Source organism: Micropterus dolomieu, linkage group LG09, assembly GCF_021292245.1.
Source record: "Micropterus dolomieu isolate WLL.071019.BEF.003 ecotype Adirondacks linkage group LG09, ASM2129224v1, whole genome shotgun sequence".
NCBI lineage: Eukaryota > Metazoa > Chordata > Actinopteri > Centrarchiformes > Centrarchidae > Micropterus > Micropterus dolomieu.
In genome coordinates this window covers 14758779-14776229 of record NC_060158.1, presented here as the reverse complement: position 1 = coordinate 14776229, position 17451 = coordinate 14758779, and the positions used below count along the sequence as shown (strand labels likewise).

The window sequence follows — 17451 nt, the reverse complement described above, 5'->3', positions numbered from 1 at the left end:
ATTAAAAAGACCACCATAAGAAGGACATCTAAAACACTTACTTTCTTTCATATCTTAATGCAGGATGAATACATAATGTTGAATGTGACATTTTAGGGTGATTAACCATTCTAGGATCAGAGGTTTTACTTTTTATTAGTGAGAGCTGCACTTTTAAAATGTGTGTGTCCATTTCTCTGAATCGCAACATAAGATGAGATCCCAAAGGAAGTTGATTTGACCCTGAATCTGGCTCCTTTGACCAGGGAATGTTGGATTGGTTGTAAAGATACTGATTTTATCATTACATTTGGATTTTTTGCATAGTATGTTAGGTGTGAAATTACCATAAACCACATATTCTGTTGAATTAAGTGCTGCTCTGTTGTTAAAGGTTTTAATCTCAAGTGGTATAATACGGAAGATAGTTGAACTAGCCACAGTTGTCAGAGGGGAAACAAATTAATGCAAAAATCTGACTATATGGAAGAAGTAAGTCAATACGATCCTAGTGTCATCTGGTCACTTAATGGTTACACTACAGCTTGTTTGTAATTTGGCCGGCTAGTCAGGAGTCTGAGAGAGGACCCAGAACAGCAATCGCCTCAATTTCCACCAGTCCACCCTGAAGAGAAAAAGACAGAGTCAGAGACACCGAGGACATGGGAAAGGAAGCAATGTGGGTAACAAAAAATACTACAATACATCGTCCAGCGAGACTGAGAGTCTGTACAGCCATAAGGGGTTAACCCAAGAGTGAGAGATGAATGAACATGCACCTAGTAACACACGAACTACCCCATGTGTATTGATGCACGTGAACGTACCACAGGGTACTGCAGTAATCTGTAATATACGCTACACTGGCGTAAAAGTTTTGTTTGTACTTACTCTGGGGAGGGCAGCAACTTGGTAGGCCGCTCTGGCAGGGAAGTTACTTCTGAAAACTGGAGAAAAACATTTATGTTATCTTTACATATTATATTTACAATATAACAAAAGCATTATTGGATTTTTATTATGGTTTATTAGAAAGAGGTAACACTTTATTTTAACTCCTATATTAAGCATTTAAGTAGTATATAATTATTTAATGTTTTATAACACTATGTCATACACAGATATGTTTTGTGTTTATTGATGTACAGTATTTCAACTTCTATGAATCTGTTTATAAACCAGCCCACAGGAGAAGCTTTGACAAATTAACTTATTTATCTGCTTACAACAACATTACAGTATGTTTACATTTTATTAAATATATATGCTGTTTATAAATGCTAAATGGGGGTTGGGGGGATGTCAGTTAAAAGATAAAGGGGTAACCAAATTATGGTCATAAATCTTTGGATCCCAGTGGACATATGTCCTCTCCGTCCTCTTATCAGGGTCAGGGAAAGTTCTCTGACTGCGGTTTAGGGTTGAGTAGCATCAGGATGGAGGTGGGAGCGCGGGCCTATACCCGGGTCTGGGGGGGGTTAGGGTTACGTCTGTGTGCCAGCACGGTGGTGTCCATTTACAGCTCACTGGGCACGTCAGCTTCCATTACACCCAGACCGAGCAGCCTGCGAGAGGAAGGGCTGAGTGACTGCTACACATTTTCTGAGAGATGTCACTGAAATGTGAGCAGTGGTGGAATGTAACTTAGCACATTTACTCAAGTTCTGTACTTAAGTAGAAATCTGCTGTAATGTACTCTGTCCTTCTGTCACTTTCAGCAGGTACTTCTGCTTCTGGAGCTGTACAGTCTGGATTTATCTACTGCCTCCATGTTCCTGCTCGACGCCCAATGCTACAATTATTATTAGTATTATTTTTATTAGTCTTATAATTATTGCTTATTATTATTGCTATAATTACAATTATGATATTTATTGGTATTCGTATTATTACTGCTACCATTGCACCTTGTCACCTTGCATTGTGCTACGGTTTGTTGTCTTTCCTCCTTGTGTCTGTGAAGGAATTTTTCTTCTTTAAAGGGTTTTCCCAGCTCACATTAGGGTGACTTGCAAAGCTAAAGTAAGCTAAACGCCGCAGTCTGGGACTCTCCAAAACAGTTAAACTCTGTCTCCTATATGTCTAGACTGACGCAGCTGCCTTGATAAGGCTGAACTCTGTGGGACATCTCCTAAGCAACCCAAGGTCAAGATTAGCTTTATTTTGTTTCAGAGAGACAGGCTGACTGGCGCTCTTTAGAAGGTGCTGTGTGTGACCTGAAGTGTCGTGTTTAGGCCTATGTAGGTAAGCATAGTGTCTTGTTTTCAACCAATATCCAATCTTTATACATGTATGGATGGGTGAAGAACAGCCTTATTTGGACACGTTGTGCAACTCAGCAGGTCTAGGTATGTTGAATACTCCCTGCCAGAAACGTTCAGATTTGGTTTTAGCACTCCGCTGTTTCCTCACTTTGTACGGCTGTTGCCGATTCTCTCTACCAACTCCTCACATATGGACGCTTGTTCAAGACCCCTAACTGCAGACATCCCCATTGGCTCACAGAGCTAGGTGTCTCAGGATGGGCCCCATTGTTTTTGAACGTGTAGGGCAATGTCCAGTTAGCCATTCTAAAATAAAACATGTGGTTAACTTTGTGAAACTTTCACAGTTTTGTTTTGTTTATGGGTTTAGGCAGCAAAACTACTTGGCTAGGTTAGTCCTCCCTATGTGGACTTGTGGACTAGGCCCACCTGTAGCGCTGAACAACGCGTTGAGCCCACTGCGTTCAAAAATAAGTTAACGCCAACGGGTCTTGACCAAGCATCCATATGTGATGATTTGGGAGTGAGACCATCACTCACTCTCTCAACCCAACCGGTCGAGGGAGTTTGCCACCCACCCTGATTTTCGATTCTGCTTGAGGTTTCTCCTTTTAAAATAGAGATTTTCCTTGCCACTGTCACCGAGTGCTTGCTCACAGTGGGAATTGCTGGGTCTCTGTAAATAAAACTACAAAGAGATTGGTCTACACCGGCTCTATATGAAGCTCTCTTTTCATGCTACTTCTACTCCACAGGGAAATATTGGGCTTTTTACTGTGCTACAATTTTTTGACGTTTTATTTACTAGTTACTTAACAAATTAAGATTTCTGCACACAAAACACGTGAAGAGCTCATAAAATATGATGCATTGTTATAAATTATATACAAGGCAACTAGTTTGATCATTGTTGAATTTTCAATCATTTTTCATGCGGAAACGTTTCATGATTCCAGCTCCACAGGATTCGCTTGGATTAATTATTCTGGTGCCACACTCCAGCGCCCACATACTGTACAAGGGCATGTAAATGTGACCATCAGTAAAGACAATGTTATTAGAGTATTTAGATCTTATTTACTCTGAAACTTAAGAGATGCCCTAGACAATCAGGTGTTTGCTCAAGGTCACTGCAGCAGACTACGAACCCCCTGACATGCAGGCTTAAATCCGCATCCTCCACTTAAAGAGTAGCCTCCTTCATCACAACCCCACTTCCCAAGGGTGTCATTTTTGTTGAAAAGTGGTGGGGACATTTAAGGGCTCAGATAAGGGGTTTGACACTTCAGCCATGAAAGGTGATGATGTGAAGGGTCACGAGAAAAAGACACTAATATATTTTAATACTATTTAGAAAAAATATTCATTGATGAAAAATACGATGGGGGATCCCTCAGAAGATTTTGAGCATTAAACACTTAATTTCCTGCTTTCTGGAGAAATTTTCTGCACCAATTTATGGTGGAAATGTCTTTATTTATATTGAGGTGGCAGGTGGCAATTAAAAATATAAAAATATGCTGGAATATAATGCAGTAATCAGTAACTTGTTTTTTTAGCTTAGGTAACTTTTTTTAGACAACGCAGATCTGTTTCTTCTATATTTACATTGCATTGCAAATCTTATTCAATTCTTGTTGTGCAAATAAACCTTTCTTATAGCATTTTCATTTGTTATTTAACATTTCCAGTAGCAAGCTATTTTTCAGATTTTTTTAAATTTTTTTACAAATGCTTTTAAAAAGTGATGGGATTAGCATCAGCCATTTCAAAAAGGGGTGGGGACATGTCCCCAGCATGCCACTCCAAATCAAAAACACTCCATACAAGGAAGAAAATGATGATGAGGAAACTAACGACTGATTTATCTTCCAATCTTGAAGAAAGGCTGCCACTGAGTGGCTGCTTTTACATATTTAGAAGAATATAAATATGAGAGAAAAACATTCAGTACATTTTAACAATTCCATTACAAGAAGCAATAAAATGTGCATCTCTATTTTCTATTATAATCTGCTTTTCATCATGAAATTGAAATAGTGTCTTACATGTTTTGTAGACCTCATTGACGCTGTTAAAGTCATTTATATCGGCGAGCAGCACGGTCGTCTTCACCACTGGAATCAAAGAGTTTACTCTGTCAGAGAGTTTGTTATGTTTGAACATTGAAATCGTATAAAAAACATGGGCAGCAGCGGAGGTACTGAATAACCTGATAGTACTGAGGTCTCACCATTGGTGTAGTCACAGCCAGCAGCTTTAAGGATCTCGCCCATATTGATGAGAGCCTGAGGGATGAGAGACATTGTAATACACAATCAGTGTTTTAATATCACCTTTCAAATTATATTTTCTTCATATATGTTTTAGGATGGATGGATGTTTTTGATTTTTAGATTGAAGAGCCATTCAGTTGAGGCCTAGGAAACATGTTCTTATTTTGATTCATTAAGGTCAGCATATTGATTTTGTCTTTGTTGCTTTGTCTGTTTAAACTTGTGTTTTTATTTTTTTATTTTGTGGGTTTTTATGCCAGTAGCACCTTATCACCACAGCAAATTCCTCGTATGTGTAAAACACTACTTGGCAATAAAGCTCCTTCTTTCTCTTCTTCTAAATTTAAAAGGGAAGTGTTTTGTCATTTCAAGAAACAAGCTTACTGAACATTTTGAGCATTGTTTACAAAATATTAAGACGCATAGCGCTCTAACAAGTAGCACTGCTCTACACCCTATGCCTTATAATAATGTATTAATCTTTATTTTAGGAAAAAAAAAACTTGTTACGAAGTGCTTTCAGAAGTGCAAAGACAATAAAACACACATGATACAAGCAAGAAAACACTTAAGAAATTAAAATATAGTTAAAAGAAAAGAAAAAATAAATAAAATCAACTAAAATCAGGATAGGCTCTGCTACAATGTTCCAGAGACTGCAAACGCCCTATATCCCTTCCTTTTCCTTCTGCTCCATAAAATTTAAATAGTCATTCACTGAGGAATTTATTTCTCTGTGGACGTCAAAATCATGTGGCACACAAATGTGCTTCTTGATGAACTTAAATGTAAATTACTTGTGTAGAGGAAAAAAAGTCACAGTGATCACTGCGATGGAGTAAAGGTGAGGGACAGTGGTTCTGTCTCTGGCACTCTCTCAGCCAATAGAAATAACTGGCAGATGCCATACAAACATCATCACCTGTCCCCGCAAGCCTCACCTGCTTAGCCTGGGCCTGCACTCCTCCATCTACCAGCTGACCAGAGGCCACGTCCAGCCCTAGCTGACCCGAGATGTACATTGTTCGGTCCACAACCACCGACTGGCTGAGGATGAGACAGAGGACGCACACAAACATACAGTTCTTAGACCTGAAAACTTCATTTTATGTGTATTTGTTCTGTCTATTGCTTGTGTTTTCGTTGTAATCTATTGTTTTGTGAATTGACTGTGTACGTTCTTGTAATGTGTTATTTTGTGCATTGATTGTGTAGTGTGTTTTCATTCTTGTTAAGTGCAAAGGAGGAGTAGCTGATGCTTTTTTTGCATCAGCTAATGGGGATCCTAATAAATCAAATCACACCAAATAAAACAGTCAAAAGAGCCAAGACAAAATCTAAAATACATTGCAAAAGCCTGCTGAATCTTTTTGAAAGGAATAATGAGTCTGCTTTATATATTTATGTATCAATCAATGATTTCCTATTTTTCTCACTTATGAATGAACATTCAGTATGTAGATGTTTATGAAGATTGAATGAAAGAAATTCTCTCTAAAAGACAGTTGAACATTATTAAAAAGGGATGAGCATATAAAAAGCTGTTCCTGCAACCAAATTATAATGCATAAAATATCTCAATGACACTAATGTATCACCAGTCTTGTGATCCTGAACCCTGAAATTGGTTGATTATCAAGTCAAATGGTACAAATGCAAGATAATAAACATTTACTACCAGACACCAAAATGGCAAAAAAAGAAATTCAAAAAGAGAGCCAACTTTAACAAGGTGTGATGAACCTTGTTGAGTGAATTAAAGTGAACATTTTCAAATAGCACGCAGTTTGAAGTAACTCCACCCACTGCCAGCCAATTGGCCAGAGCAGGAACACCCCTCAACATGTGAAACTGGACCGATTTACTTAAACACGAAAAAAACTACTGTATTTCTGTCAGGTTATTTCATTATGTATGTAATATCATTTTAATCAAGTACTCGAAACGGTGCTTCTTTTTTTTTTTTAATTCTAAAGGTTTTGGCCTATCTGAAGTCCAGATCCAGCCTTTCACAGGACTTTATTCCTTACCTGTATATGCCCTGTCTGACTGGGGCTTTTGGTGTGTAGGGGATTTGTCGACAGATAGTTGCCATTGCAAGTCTGCTGTCTGTGATTTCTTCTTCTGCTGTGCCAAACGTTTAGCTTTGGCACTTTTTTTATTGGGGTCAAGTAGGTGAGTTCATTGGACACTAAGACCCGCCCCTGATCAAATACTGGACTGTCCTTCCCATTCAAATATTTTATGCACTAGTTTCTACGCCTCACGTGTCGTTACAAATAGAAACTGGTACGTTTTTAAAGTATCCTCACCTGTATGGACCGATGGCAGCCGGGGCTGATTTAGTGTTGACGATCCTTCTGCTGGGTGCAGACATGATTTCCTGATTGTCCCCTCCAACTTTTCTATACCCAGAGTGGCTGTGAATTAAGGACGTGGTTGTGCAAGAACTTATGGAGAGAGGAACAGTTGGTGCCGTATTAACATCTTTCAACAAGCGCACACGGCATTTATGGGCGCGCTTCCTAGGAAATAGCGTGCAAACGAAGAACAGTGGCGTCCATACTACAATAGTTACGGTATGGCCGGGGTTCTGTCTCGTGATCATTCATGATGGTTTCTACTGAAACAAAGTCCAACTCCGACATAACATAAAAGCATTCCACTGCAGTTACGGTTAACTATAAGTAACTTTTATTATTTCTTGCTCTTTTTTCCCCCAAAACTTTATAAAGTATTACAAACAAAAAAATAAATTAAGTGGTTCAAACATAAATGCTTACATTCCACTCTACACCCTTAAGTCTTTATATAAGAGTGAAATAAATGACAACAAAACCATATAGCTATATATCAAAAAACTGATTTCAGATAACTATACATATTATGGTAGATTCTCCATACTGTCATATTTAAACTGGGGCTTTTTAATTGTACAGAGCAAAGCTTTGTTAAAGCTGAAAACCCAGCTTCCATATTAAACAGTACTCTGATCTGTGCAGTTAATACAACAGCATTCCTCTAAATTGCAAACATAATTATAAACATGCATAGTCTAAAACACACTGAAATCAAGCCACATATATTTGACAAAGGGCAAAAATATTAACAGCCAAATCAGCTTCCATATTTAAACCAGTGTCACCAAAACACAATTAATAAATAAAATCTGAATGCTCGAATGTAAGTTGCCAATGCACTGCAGAATTAATTTATGACAACAATTCATGGCAAGAATGTTAATGATTTCTGTGACAGAACTGGTTCACCTGCACGCAGAAAAACAAAAGATAAACAAACAACAAAACCCCACAAAAAAACATACAGAGGTGAGTATTCAAAAGACCGTACTGATTGACATTTGGATTCAGGTGTTCAAAACGGCATGGCCACGTGGTCCATCGGACTAGACAGAAAACAGTGTAACAGGTATTATTAAAAAGATTAACACGCAGTAAGTGTGGCTGAACCACACCATCAAGACTGCATATTAACATTCATGTAACAGTAAACTGCAGCCATTATAGTACATTGCAGACATTATTAGCACGTGTAAATTCAATGTGTGAGAAATAAAGAACCACCAAGACAGAGCGATTTGTTTCCTTCATAAAGACACCAAACAGGTTGTTTGCTTGTTAGTTAAACTTCCAAAATTGTGAAACTGGATTATTGAGCTGGATAGTTTTGTGTAAATAACGTTTTTAGCTATTAAAAACACAGCATGAACTCAGTGTGTCCTCATTCCTTCATTAATAACATCACACCTACATGTCTGAAAACAGCACATTCTCAAGCATAGTTGTGGAAACATAGATATAAGCTACATGAAAATTTGCTATGAATATTGTCCGAAATTCAGACATTAGACGTGTGGCTGATGCCACGGCTCTGTTTTTCTTAAGTATACAGCATGAGTGAGTCACTTTTGTGTTTTATCTCAACCTGACGTGTTTTTTTTCTTGAATGATAGAACTGTTTGTGACTAGTTGGTTCTACGGCGAGTCATATTGTAATTTGAAGTTAATCAATCATAGTGTGGAACAATTACAGAAAACATTGTCAGAACCGTCTTAGGGGTTTTAAAGACTTCACTTCATACCGTATTTTGGAATGCTTTTGCTTGTATGGAAATCTTATATTTTTTCTAACTCAGGAATGAATATTGGTGCTGATTTTAAATTCACTAAGAGAAGTGGTTAGGTGTGCGTTCAGAAAGCCATCTAGAAAAGAAGAATGAAGCCCTCAGATGCATGGAGTTTGTCAGTATAGACAGAGCACTGGATGTTTAAAGAAGCCCAGAATATCATACTTGAAAACAACAAAATGAAAGAAATTATGAAGACCAAATGAAGAAGTTTAGAATTTTCTGTTCCACCGACGACTGAAAACATGCACAATCCATTCACCATCCACATGATTTCCGTCCATTCTTTCTGTCCATTCTTGCAGCTTTCCACAGTCCACCCCCAACTCATATCGAAGTGAGGAAACAGATTGAACCATCTGACAACTTGGCTGTTTTCTTACACCGCTTATTCTGAAAACCAGGTTTCAAATATTTTAAGGCATTCTCAACTTAATCAATGTAATCTTGATTGTCTTTGGTCATGGACAAGCCTCCACAGCTTTTTTGTTGCAGGTATTTCCAAACTAAGCTCTATAATATATTTACACAGGAAAAAAAGACCCCTTGTCATAGACCTGGTTATTATGCTGCTGCCACTGCCAGATGATAGGCTTCCTTATGTGTTAATGGGGATTCCCAGAGGGTTTTTTGTGTCTATAATTTCATTTGGAAAAAGGGGAAATTCATTGTGACTTTTTAAGACGTATAATTGCCAAACCTTCTCTCTCTTTTGCCACAGTCCTGAGCATCATTCACGGGAAACCAACTTCACAGGAACTGTAGAAACAAACATATGGAGGAGCATCATCTAGACATCTAGGCAGACGAGTGTAGATTCCAGGAGCCAAAATGGATGTTACCCAGTAAAAGAAGCATCTAACTTAATTTACAGGCCAGTTAGCAGGCAATCGGCACGGCAGTGGGCTTCCAACAAAGACATCTTAGTTCCTCTGAGTCAATGGGACATAAGTTTCGTGGTGATGGTGGCTTTGGGAACCAGAGACAAGAGGGAAAAGGCGACAGGGAGGAGCACTTAGAAGTTCTGTTGTCGTCTTTTCTTGGCATCCATGGCGTCCAGGATGGGCTGCCTTTTGGCGGTGTAGCGCTGCCTGAGCTCTTCAATCTCCCGCTCCATCATGGGATCCAAGGCACTCAGGCGCAACTGCAGCTCCTCAAAGTCCAGGTTCTTCAGCTGGGTGACAGCCCACAAATAGAAGCACAGACAGAACAACAAAGGAGAAGGGGTGAGTCACATTCAGTGCTTCTGTTTTGCTGTTTTTTACCACTGTAGCCGTGGTGTGTATTCATTCAGGTCAACATTAACAATTTCCACTATGAATAACCCCATTAATTTCAGCAGTGCCATCACATGTTCATGGAAGAGGTTACTCACAAAGTCAAAGTCTCCATCCTGAGGCACCTTCCAGTTGTCAGGGAAGACGTTCTTGGATTGGATGTGGTAGCCGGGCTGCTCCTGCGGCTGGTTGTGGTTGTAGTTCTCCTGCTGCTGGGCTGCCTTGTTGGAGTCCTGTTTGTCAAAATAGTCCATGAAGGACGGACGCATCGGCTGCTGTGGGGCGGCGTGCCCTGTGGGGGAGGAAGAGGGTTGTGTTCCAACTTCACAAAATGTTAAACTACATACATTTGCTAAAATCTTGAGAGAAGCACAAAAAAAAAATCCTAACATTACTTTAATTTAATTATTTTGGAGACTCCTTAACTAGCACCCTGTTTTGGCAGTTTTCTCCCTTTTCTCCACAGTACTGATTTAAAATTGTGTGCGCTCACTCCGCATGGATCCCTGGTCTTCCTCCTCCTCTTCGTCGTCATCACTGTTGATGACCATGGTGCCAAGGTCTGACTCGAGCATGGTGCTGCCGTGTTCGATCATGGTCTGTGCCCCATCACTCATGGTGCTGGTGGCCCGCATGGTTCCTGCGCCCTCTGAGCCCGACTTCACCATAGTGTGAGAGTCGACCTCCGTTTCCTCCTCCTGGAGGAGACATTAAGTCATATAGCCTCAACATATGGCCGTCTCATCATGTCAAGTCAAATCTAGTGGTAGCTTTAACGCAAACGCTATTGTTGGCATCTCAGCATACGTACAGAGTTGTCATCCTCCTCCTCCAGCTCTCTCTGCTGCTCCTGCTGCCTCTTGGCTTTCATCTCCATGGCCTCAGTTATTAGGTCTCTCAGGATTGTGACCGGCTTGGCCTGGTTTATAAATGGGTGCTGGACATTCACAAGAGCAAAAACAAACAAAACATTTAGTGCCTCAATGGCTCTCTGCCACAAAAAACAAACAGAGCATCCACGTTACTTAGTTAACTTTTTCTACATCAGTTTCCCTGAGTGCATACATTTACATTTATTCATTTAGCTGACGCTTTTATCCAAAGCGACTTATAATTGCTATACATGTCAGAGGTCACACGCCTCTGGAGCAACTAGGGGTTAAGTGTCTTGCTCAGGGACACAATGGTGGATGGGTCACAGGAGGGGATTGAACCCGGGTCTCTCACACCGAAGGCATAGTCTTATCCATTGCGCCATCGCCACCCCACATACACCCAGGTATTTATGTTCTGCCCTTATAAGTTAATATCTGTATGTGCGTGTTTGTGTCCTTCCTTCCTCCAACCTGTAGGAGCTGTGTGGCAGTCGCTCTCTGCTCTGGATTCTTGACAAGACACTTCTTGACAAAGTCTGTGAATTCGTCTGACCAAAGCTCCGGCTTCCTGAATGTTGGAGGAGGGTTGGTTGGGATCATGAAGATAGCCTGAAGGAACACAAAGTGGTTTCAAAACATCAGGTAGGATAATAAAGAGAAAGGAGGGGAAAAAACACAGAGACATTATGCCAAGTCAAGTGTTTGTTCTTTAGGCACCTAAAATCCTTTGTACTAACCCTTGCTTTAGGGCTATGTGGTTGGGTCTGAGCACCCACAAACCATGTTTACACTCACTCTCATGGGATGGATGTCAGCATAGGGAGGTTTGCCCTCTGCCATCTCTATGGACGTGATGCCCAGGGACCAGATGTCAGCCACACAGTTGTAGCCGATCTCCTGGATCACCTCTGGGGCCATCCAGAACGGAGTTCCAATCACAGTGTTTCTCTTGGCCATGGTGTCCTTTTTGAGGAAAAACAAGGCTGGTATCAACATTATGAAGTCTTCAAAATCAGAGAAAGATTTTACTTTCCAAGCGGACATTTGATGAGAACATTCATTTAGCCGTCAGTAGTACAAACCCTCCACACAAACCGCTATAACATTACCGTTAGTTGTCCAGCAACTCCAAAGTCTGCCAGTTTGGCGTGTCCCTCAGTGTTGAGGAGGATGTTTCCTGCCTTGATGTCCCGATGGATCTTCCTCATGAAGTGAAGGTATTCAAGACCCTTCAGTGTTGACTTCAGGATAGTGGCGATCTCATCCTCCGTCAACTGATGTGAGAAGCAAAAACAACACAGGGATTAAGTAAGATCCAAGAGTAAATGAAGAAATGTGTAACGCAGGTATGTAACACAAACTTATTTTAGTCAGTGGTTTTGCAAGTTAATTCACAAACACAGCCAACCAGGACTTCCCCCCCCTACTCCACAGCTAAATGAGCGTTTGTTTTGTCCATGTCAACAGCTGAGGACCTACTCTGTAATCCATCCCTTTAGGTTTTTATGTCCACTACTGTTCAAAAAAAAAAAATGGGACAGTAGATAGATTTTTGTAGGAACTGTATAAAAGCCCAGAGAGTCATCACTGAGGCTTTATCACCATCATAAACATTAAAAAGAAATACGTAGTTAATGTCAATGTCTTCGTCAAACTGCAATGTTGTATGTTTGGTATGTACATTATAAACAAGTTTAATATATCACAGGAAACACTGATAATTTGTGAATGACATGAACATTTTAGTACTGTCTCACACACCACAACAGTAATTCTCTGACAGCACCCACCGTCTTGTTGCGCAGTCTGATGATGTCAGAAACGGAGCCGGCTCCACAGTACTCCATGACAATCCACAGGTCTGTGTTCTTAAAGTAGCTCCCATAGTACTTCACTACGTATGGGCTAGGAGGAAAAACAAAACAGAGCGGTTATCAAAAGAGAAGACAAAGTTTGTTTCATTTACAACAAAAACAACAAAAGTGAGAAAAGTCTTGTTGGTCAGGACATCAGAGCACTAGTGAAACCATTGCTGTTAAATCAAAATGCTAAGCAAAGTGAACTATGGAAGCGAGTATGATGCTTTGAGGGAAATAGGGATGTTTAAATCCAATCTATGTCGGTTGGGGAAAGCTGTGTTCTCTTCTAACCTGTCACACTGCTGCATGATTGAAATCTCCTTGATGATCTCCTGCAGATCAGATTCAACAGGAACCTGCTTGATGGCCACCACCTGGCCTGACTCCTTATGGATGGCTTTGAACACGCTGCCATAGGAGCTAAACACATACACAAACATTAGGTCACAATATGTCCAGAGTGTATTATATAACTGAAAGTATTAACAAATATACGCATTACACAACACAAGAGGTGCATCTTAAAAATAGGACAGACTACTGTGTGTGATGGACTTAAAATATTTTCAGTCAACAAGTGGAATTGGATGTTAGTCATGAATAAAACATCTTACCCTTCACCGAGTTTCTCTAGAACATCAAACACTTCCTCTGGTTGTTTGGTCAAACTGTCTTCACTCAGCTTTTTCAGCTTGCTGTAAAAATGGAACCGTGTAGTGTAAATAAAAACAAGAAGTGAAACCTAACTAAAACACTACACCACAGGAGCATCTCAAAAGCACGGTGTTTTCCAGCAACTAGCATTAACTTATACACATAAATCAATAAAGTTGGGAATAATGTACTCAGAAACAAAATAAAGTGAAATATAAACAACCCAGATGTTTGTGCATTTATTCATTTCAAACAAACACTACAGCAAGGGATTTAATTAAATTGTCTAGAGCTGGAGGATATTTAGCAAAATCAAATCACTCTAATGCCACATTAATATTTGTTATACTATTTATTAGCATAGTAGATATCGTGATGGAAGCTTGAAGACTACGGATAAACGGCAAACGCAGAGACATTATTTTCACTAATTTCAATCTGATAAGTCCAACATTTTTGTATCTTACACTGTGCTGAGATTTATCATTTGTCGTTAATTGTTTAGGCAATTGATGGAAAACGTGTAAACTAAACTTGTAAACTAATTAAACAAGCACAATTGCTTAAATGTGTGAGAATGTGCTACTTTCCTGTGTTTGATATGATTGGGTTTTAGACAAAATATGCACACCTTAGGCTCTGGGAAATTGTGATAGGTTATGTTTTAAAACTTACACCTTACAATGAACTGTAATGAGTAACAGTTCAGTAATATTACACCTTACTAACTATACAGGTAAGTATAACGTTATGATGTAACATTAAGAAAAGACAACTTTAAAAATATATCATGTCTTTGATACCATCTCGCCCAGCTCTTTCTCATGCTGAACATGCTCCTCAGAGAAACAACTACTAGTACACCTAAAATCACCGTATACTCAATTTGTTTTACATGGAAATGTGAGATTGTTTCAATTAACACACAATTCATTAATTTGTATTTCATGTCCAAGGAATAATGTATTAGCTCAAAATGCTCCCTAAGAAGGCACAAACGAAATTAACGGTTACCCCAAAACAAACCAGGCTAGAGTGTCATTAGAAGCACAGGGCTTGTGATTTAAGCGGCCTCTTAAATCGTTAACTCATCTAACTGAATGGAAAGACAGAAACCAGTAAAGCTAACTAAGTTAGCATCAGCTTGCTGAGCTACCGCCTACGTTAGCCTTTCAGCTAGCTAGTTCATGGCTTTGAGAAGCACGTTTTAAACCACTCGGATTTACACAAACCTTTTGGGCGCAGTCGGCTCCATGATGCAAAACGTAAACAAAAAAGGCAAAAGACTAATAGTAAGTTATGGCAGTTTTGGCAGTCAAGGTGTGAACATTGTCGACAGAGTCGTTGTTGTGAAGTAGTGTAGAGGGCCAGCTGAGTGTCCGTCAGATGATGGACCGTTTGGGGAGACGGTTTTCCACAGCGCCCCCTGTGGGACCGGAGGTAGAAACAAAAACGTATCTATTTCTATCCTTGAATCATGAACAACCCCAACACAAATAAACCACAAACACTACTGCATACCGTGTAACGTTAGTCTGTCATATATTCATATTCATTAGCGTTGTCTGGTAAAAAAAAAAAAAAGCCACATGTGACGGAGTGTCTTCTGGCCAATCACAAACTACTTTGCTCAGAGGTGGACGACGGTTGTGCGCATGTGCCCCGGCGGCCGTGTGTGATATGAAAAGAGAGGTAACGTAAACAGCAAATAGTTAGCATGTTAAAACGATTACATGTCTTTTTAAAACCTGTCCCTTATGTTTAATGCATATGTACTATATTCATAGTGAATTATGATATTTCTTAAAGGCCTTTGTTGTTCGCTACGCCTACCGGTTGTTGACGGTTTAGGTTAATCCTGTCGGTACCACCATGCTGTTTCTGTGTTAGCATGCTGTTATGATACAGATGTGATTGTGTCAACATTGTTTCTCTTGTCTTCTTTTATAGAAACAAAAATGGATCCACAGAAAGAAGTACAACCGCCCAAACAGCAGCCTATGATCTACATATGTGGAGGTAAATTACAGCTTTTGCTGAATAGTTCAGTGAGCTACAAACTTACAGCCGTTACTACTGCTAACGATGCTAACAGACCTAATCTTACTTTACGCTGCTACTGCTACTGCTTTCACACCTTATATATTAGTACTAGTGATAGGTGTGTGTAGTACTATCGTAAATACCATTACTACATTTTAGTATTGTATAATTATAATGTTACACCTTTCTAGTAGAACTGACTGAACAGTAGTAACATCGTTGCTGTACTGTATGTATAATCAAAGCATTATAATGTATTTCCTAAATTCCTAAGGGCAAATTGACCAATTAGGATGGTTGAATGACTCAATGAAGTTTATTATTGTCTCATGCATATAGTTCTGCCCACACCCCGTTGGATTACAAAACCACAAAATTCATATAAACCACATGCATATGAGTGCAGTTTCTAGAGTATACTTTATTATTCAAAGAGTGAAAACATATAGATCTATCTATAGGTTTATTTAGTCTACAGCAAAACTAAGAATTCATGGACACTACCGATAATAGGGTTATAAAAATAGAGATTAATTAACTAGTTATTCTTCCCTCCTTTTTCACTTCTTTAGGACAAAGTTAGGGCACACAAAACTTAAACTGTCATTGCATTTTATTTAACATCTATACACTAGAATATTTCAGGATTTTAATATTTTTTGCTATTTTGTGACAAATTGACAAACTCACACAACTGATTTTCCACTTTAAGATTTGCGAATCTGCCAATGTAACTAGCTGGAGGAACAATATAAATTCTTAACTACAAGTAAGATAATTAACTTCTAGATAAGTTAAATGTATTAGTATTATTCAAAAATGTTTTAAAATATATACTATTAATTAAGTTTGAATGAGCATCCATTGGATTCTATTGTGCATATAAAATAACCTCCAACAACCAACCTATACAAACAAAACTTCTGCAGAAAGTTACATCGTAACCTGGGTATCAGTCTTTAATTAATTGTATTTTCTGTATTATTCTCTCTCTATTTACTTATAGAATGTCACACTGAAAATGAAATTAAGGCCCGTGATCCAATCCGATGCAGAGAGTGCGGTTACAGGATCATGTACAAGAAGAGAACAAAGAGATGTATCCTTTAATGAGGTTTTGTGTGTGTGAGGAAGTCTTGTATGTGTAATGGGTAACTGCAGGAAACATGATGTGTATTTTTATTTTTAACATTTTGCGGTAAATTCATAATTAGTTTTATTTCTTATCTTATTACTCCTGAAAATATATTTCTGTTTTACTCCCAATATTTACAGACCCCTGAAACTAACGACTGCTAGTTGATGTTAAATTCTAGTCCTCGTGTGGAAGAATGGTGAAATATTATGTGACTGCAAAAAGGCTTTTTATTATAAACCGTATGTATGATATGAGTACTAACATACCTGTACATTTCCTTGACATCCTTGATTTCAGTGGTTGTTTTTGATGCCCGATGAAGAAGAGGAGAGCACTGATTTTGATAATTATTGTTCTGGATCTTCGTAGTGTATTACCATGTAAATAAACAGACTTCCAGGCCTTGCTCCAGATTTTTTAATTATACTTAGAACATAGCATTTTCATATTGTCACAAACATTACTGTTTTTTGGGGGTGTTAGTCCGAAAATGATGGATTAAAGTTTGGTTTATTAAAAAATTATTTTCATGGACCATGACCCTGACCGTTTTTCTTATTCATTGTCGTCTTTAAATGGTAATGTTTTAGATAAATACAGGAGCAAGAATTGTGAGATTTTGTTTTTTAAAGCTAATTTCTCAGTGCTTTTACATTTTACTTACTTATTCTCAGAAAATGAACCACTATTTATTTCTCAGTTGCTACAAGATGGTAATGGTCCGTTCCAGTGGGTTTTTTTTGGCTTGTGACCCCTTTTTCTTTGTTTGAATAATAATAAAATGCCTTAAAAGGCAAGAATTATCCTGTGATTTGGATAAGATGGGAGGAAAGTGAAAATGCAATGCATGGAAAGGTTTTTTTTCTGACCACTCAGAATCAATTTGTGACCTCTTGTCCACTTGGAAAGTTTAAACTCTTCACCTATCGGCAAAATTCG

General features: G+C 38.8%; 3 protein-coding genes across 4 annotated transcripts; 1 reads left to right on the top strand and 2 right to left on the bottom strand.

Moving 5' to 3' along the window:
• Positions 1–119: 119 nt before the first annotated feature.
• Positions 120–6986, bottom strand: rida (reactive intermediate imine deaminase A homolog). 2 transcript variants are annotated; one of them, XM_046058640.1, is made up of 6 exons: positions 6832–6986; positions 5461–5566; positions 4477–4531; positions 4292–4360; positions 871–926; positions 120–604 (listed from the first exon to the last, which is right to left on the bottom strand). In XM_046058640.1, the coding sequence occupies exons 1-6, from the start codon at positions 6894–6896 to the stop codon at positions 548–550; spliced, it is 408 nt and encodes a 135-aa protein (XP_045914596.1). In that variant the 5' UTR covers positions 6897–6986; the 3' UTR covers positions 120–547. The 2 variants fall into 2 exon arrangements, with proteins under 2 accessions (XP_045914596.1, XP_045914597.1); XM_046058641.1 differs by lacking the exon at positions 6832–6986 and adding an exon at positions 6550–6656.
• Positions 6987–7425: 439 nt separating this feature from the next.
• stk3 (serine/threonine kinase 3 (STE20 homolog, yeast)) lies at positions 7426–14860 on the bottom strand. Its single transcript, XM_046058753.1, has 11 exons — positions 14564–14860; positions 13292–13372; positions 12969–13097; positions 12609–12723; positions 11928–12092; positions 11614–11781; positions 11290–11427; positions 10755–10880; positions 10437–10641; positions 10042–10235; positions 7426–9840 (listed from the first exon to the last, which is right to left on the bottom strand). Exons 1-11 carry the CDS (start codon positions 14584–14586, stop codon positions 9682–9684), a joined length of 1503 nt encoding a protein of 500 aa, XP_045914709.1. The 5' UTR covers positions 14587–14860; the 3' UTR covers positions 7426–9681.
• An 81-nt stretch (positions 14861–14941) lies between these two features.
• Positions 14942–16918, top strand: polr2k (RNA polymerase II, I and III subunit K). Its single transcript, XM_046058754.1, has 4 exons — positions 14942–15023; positions 15282–15350; positions 16381–16473; positions 16810–16918. Exons 2-4 carry the CDS (start codon positions 15290–15292, stop codon positions 16830–16832), a joined length of 177 nt encoding a protein of 58 aa, XP_045914710.1. The 5' UTR covers positions 14942–15023; positions 15282–15289; the 3' UTR covers positions 16833–16918.
• Positions 16919–17451: the final 533 nt, after the last annotated feature.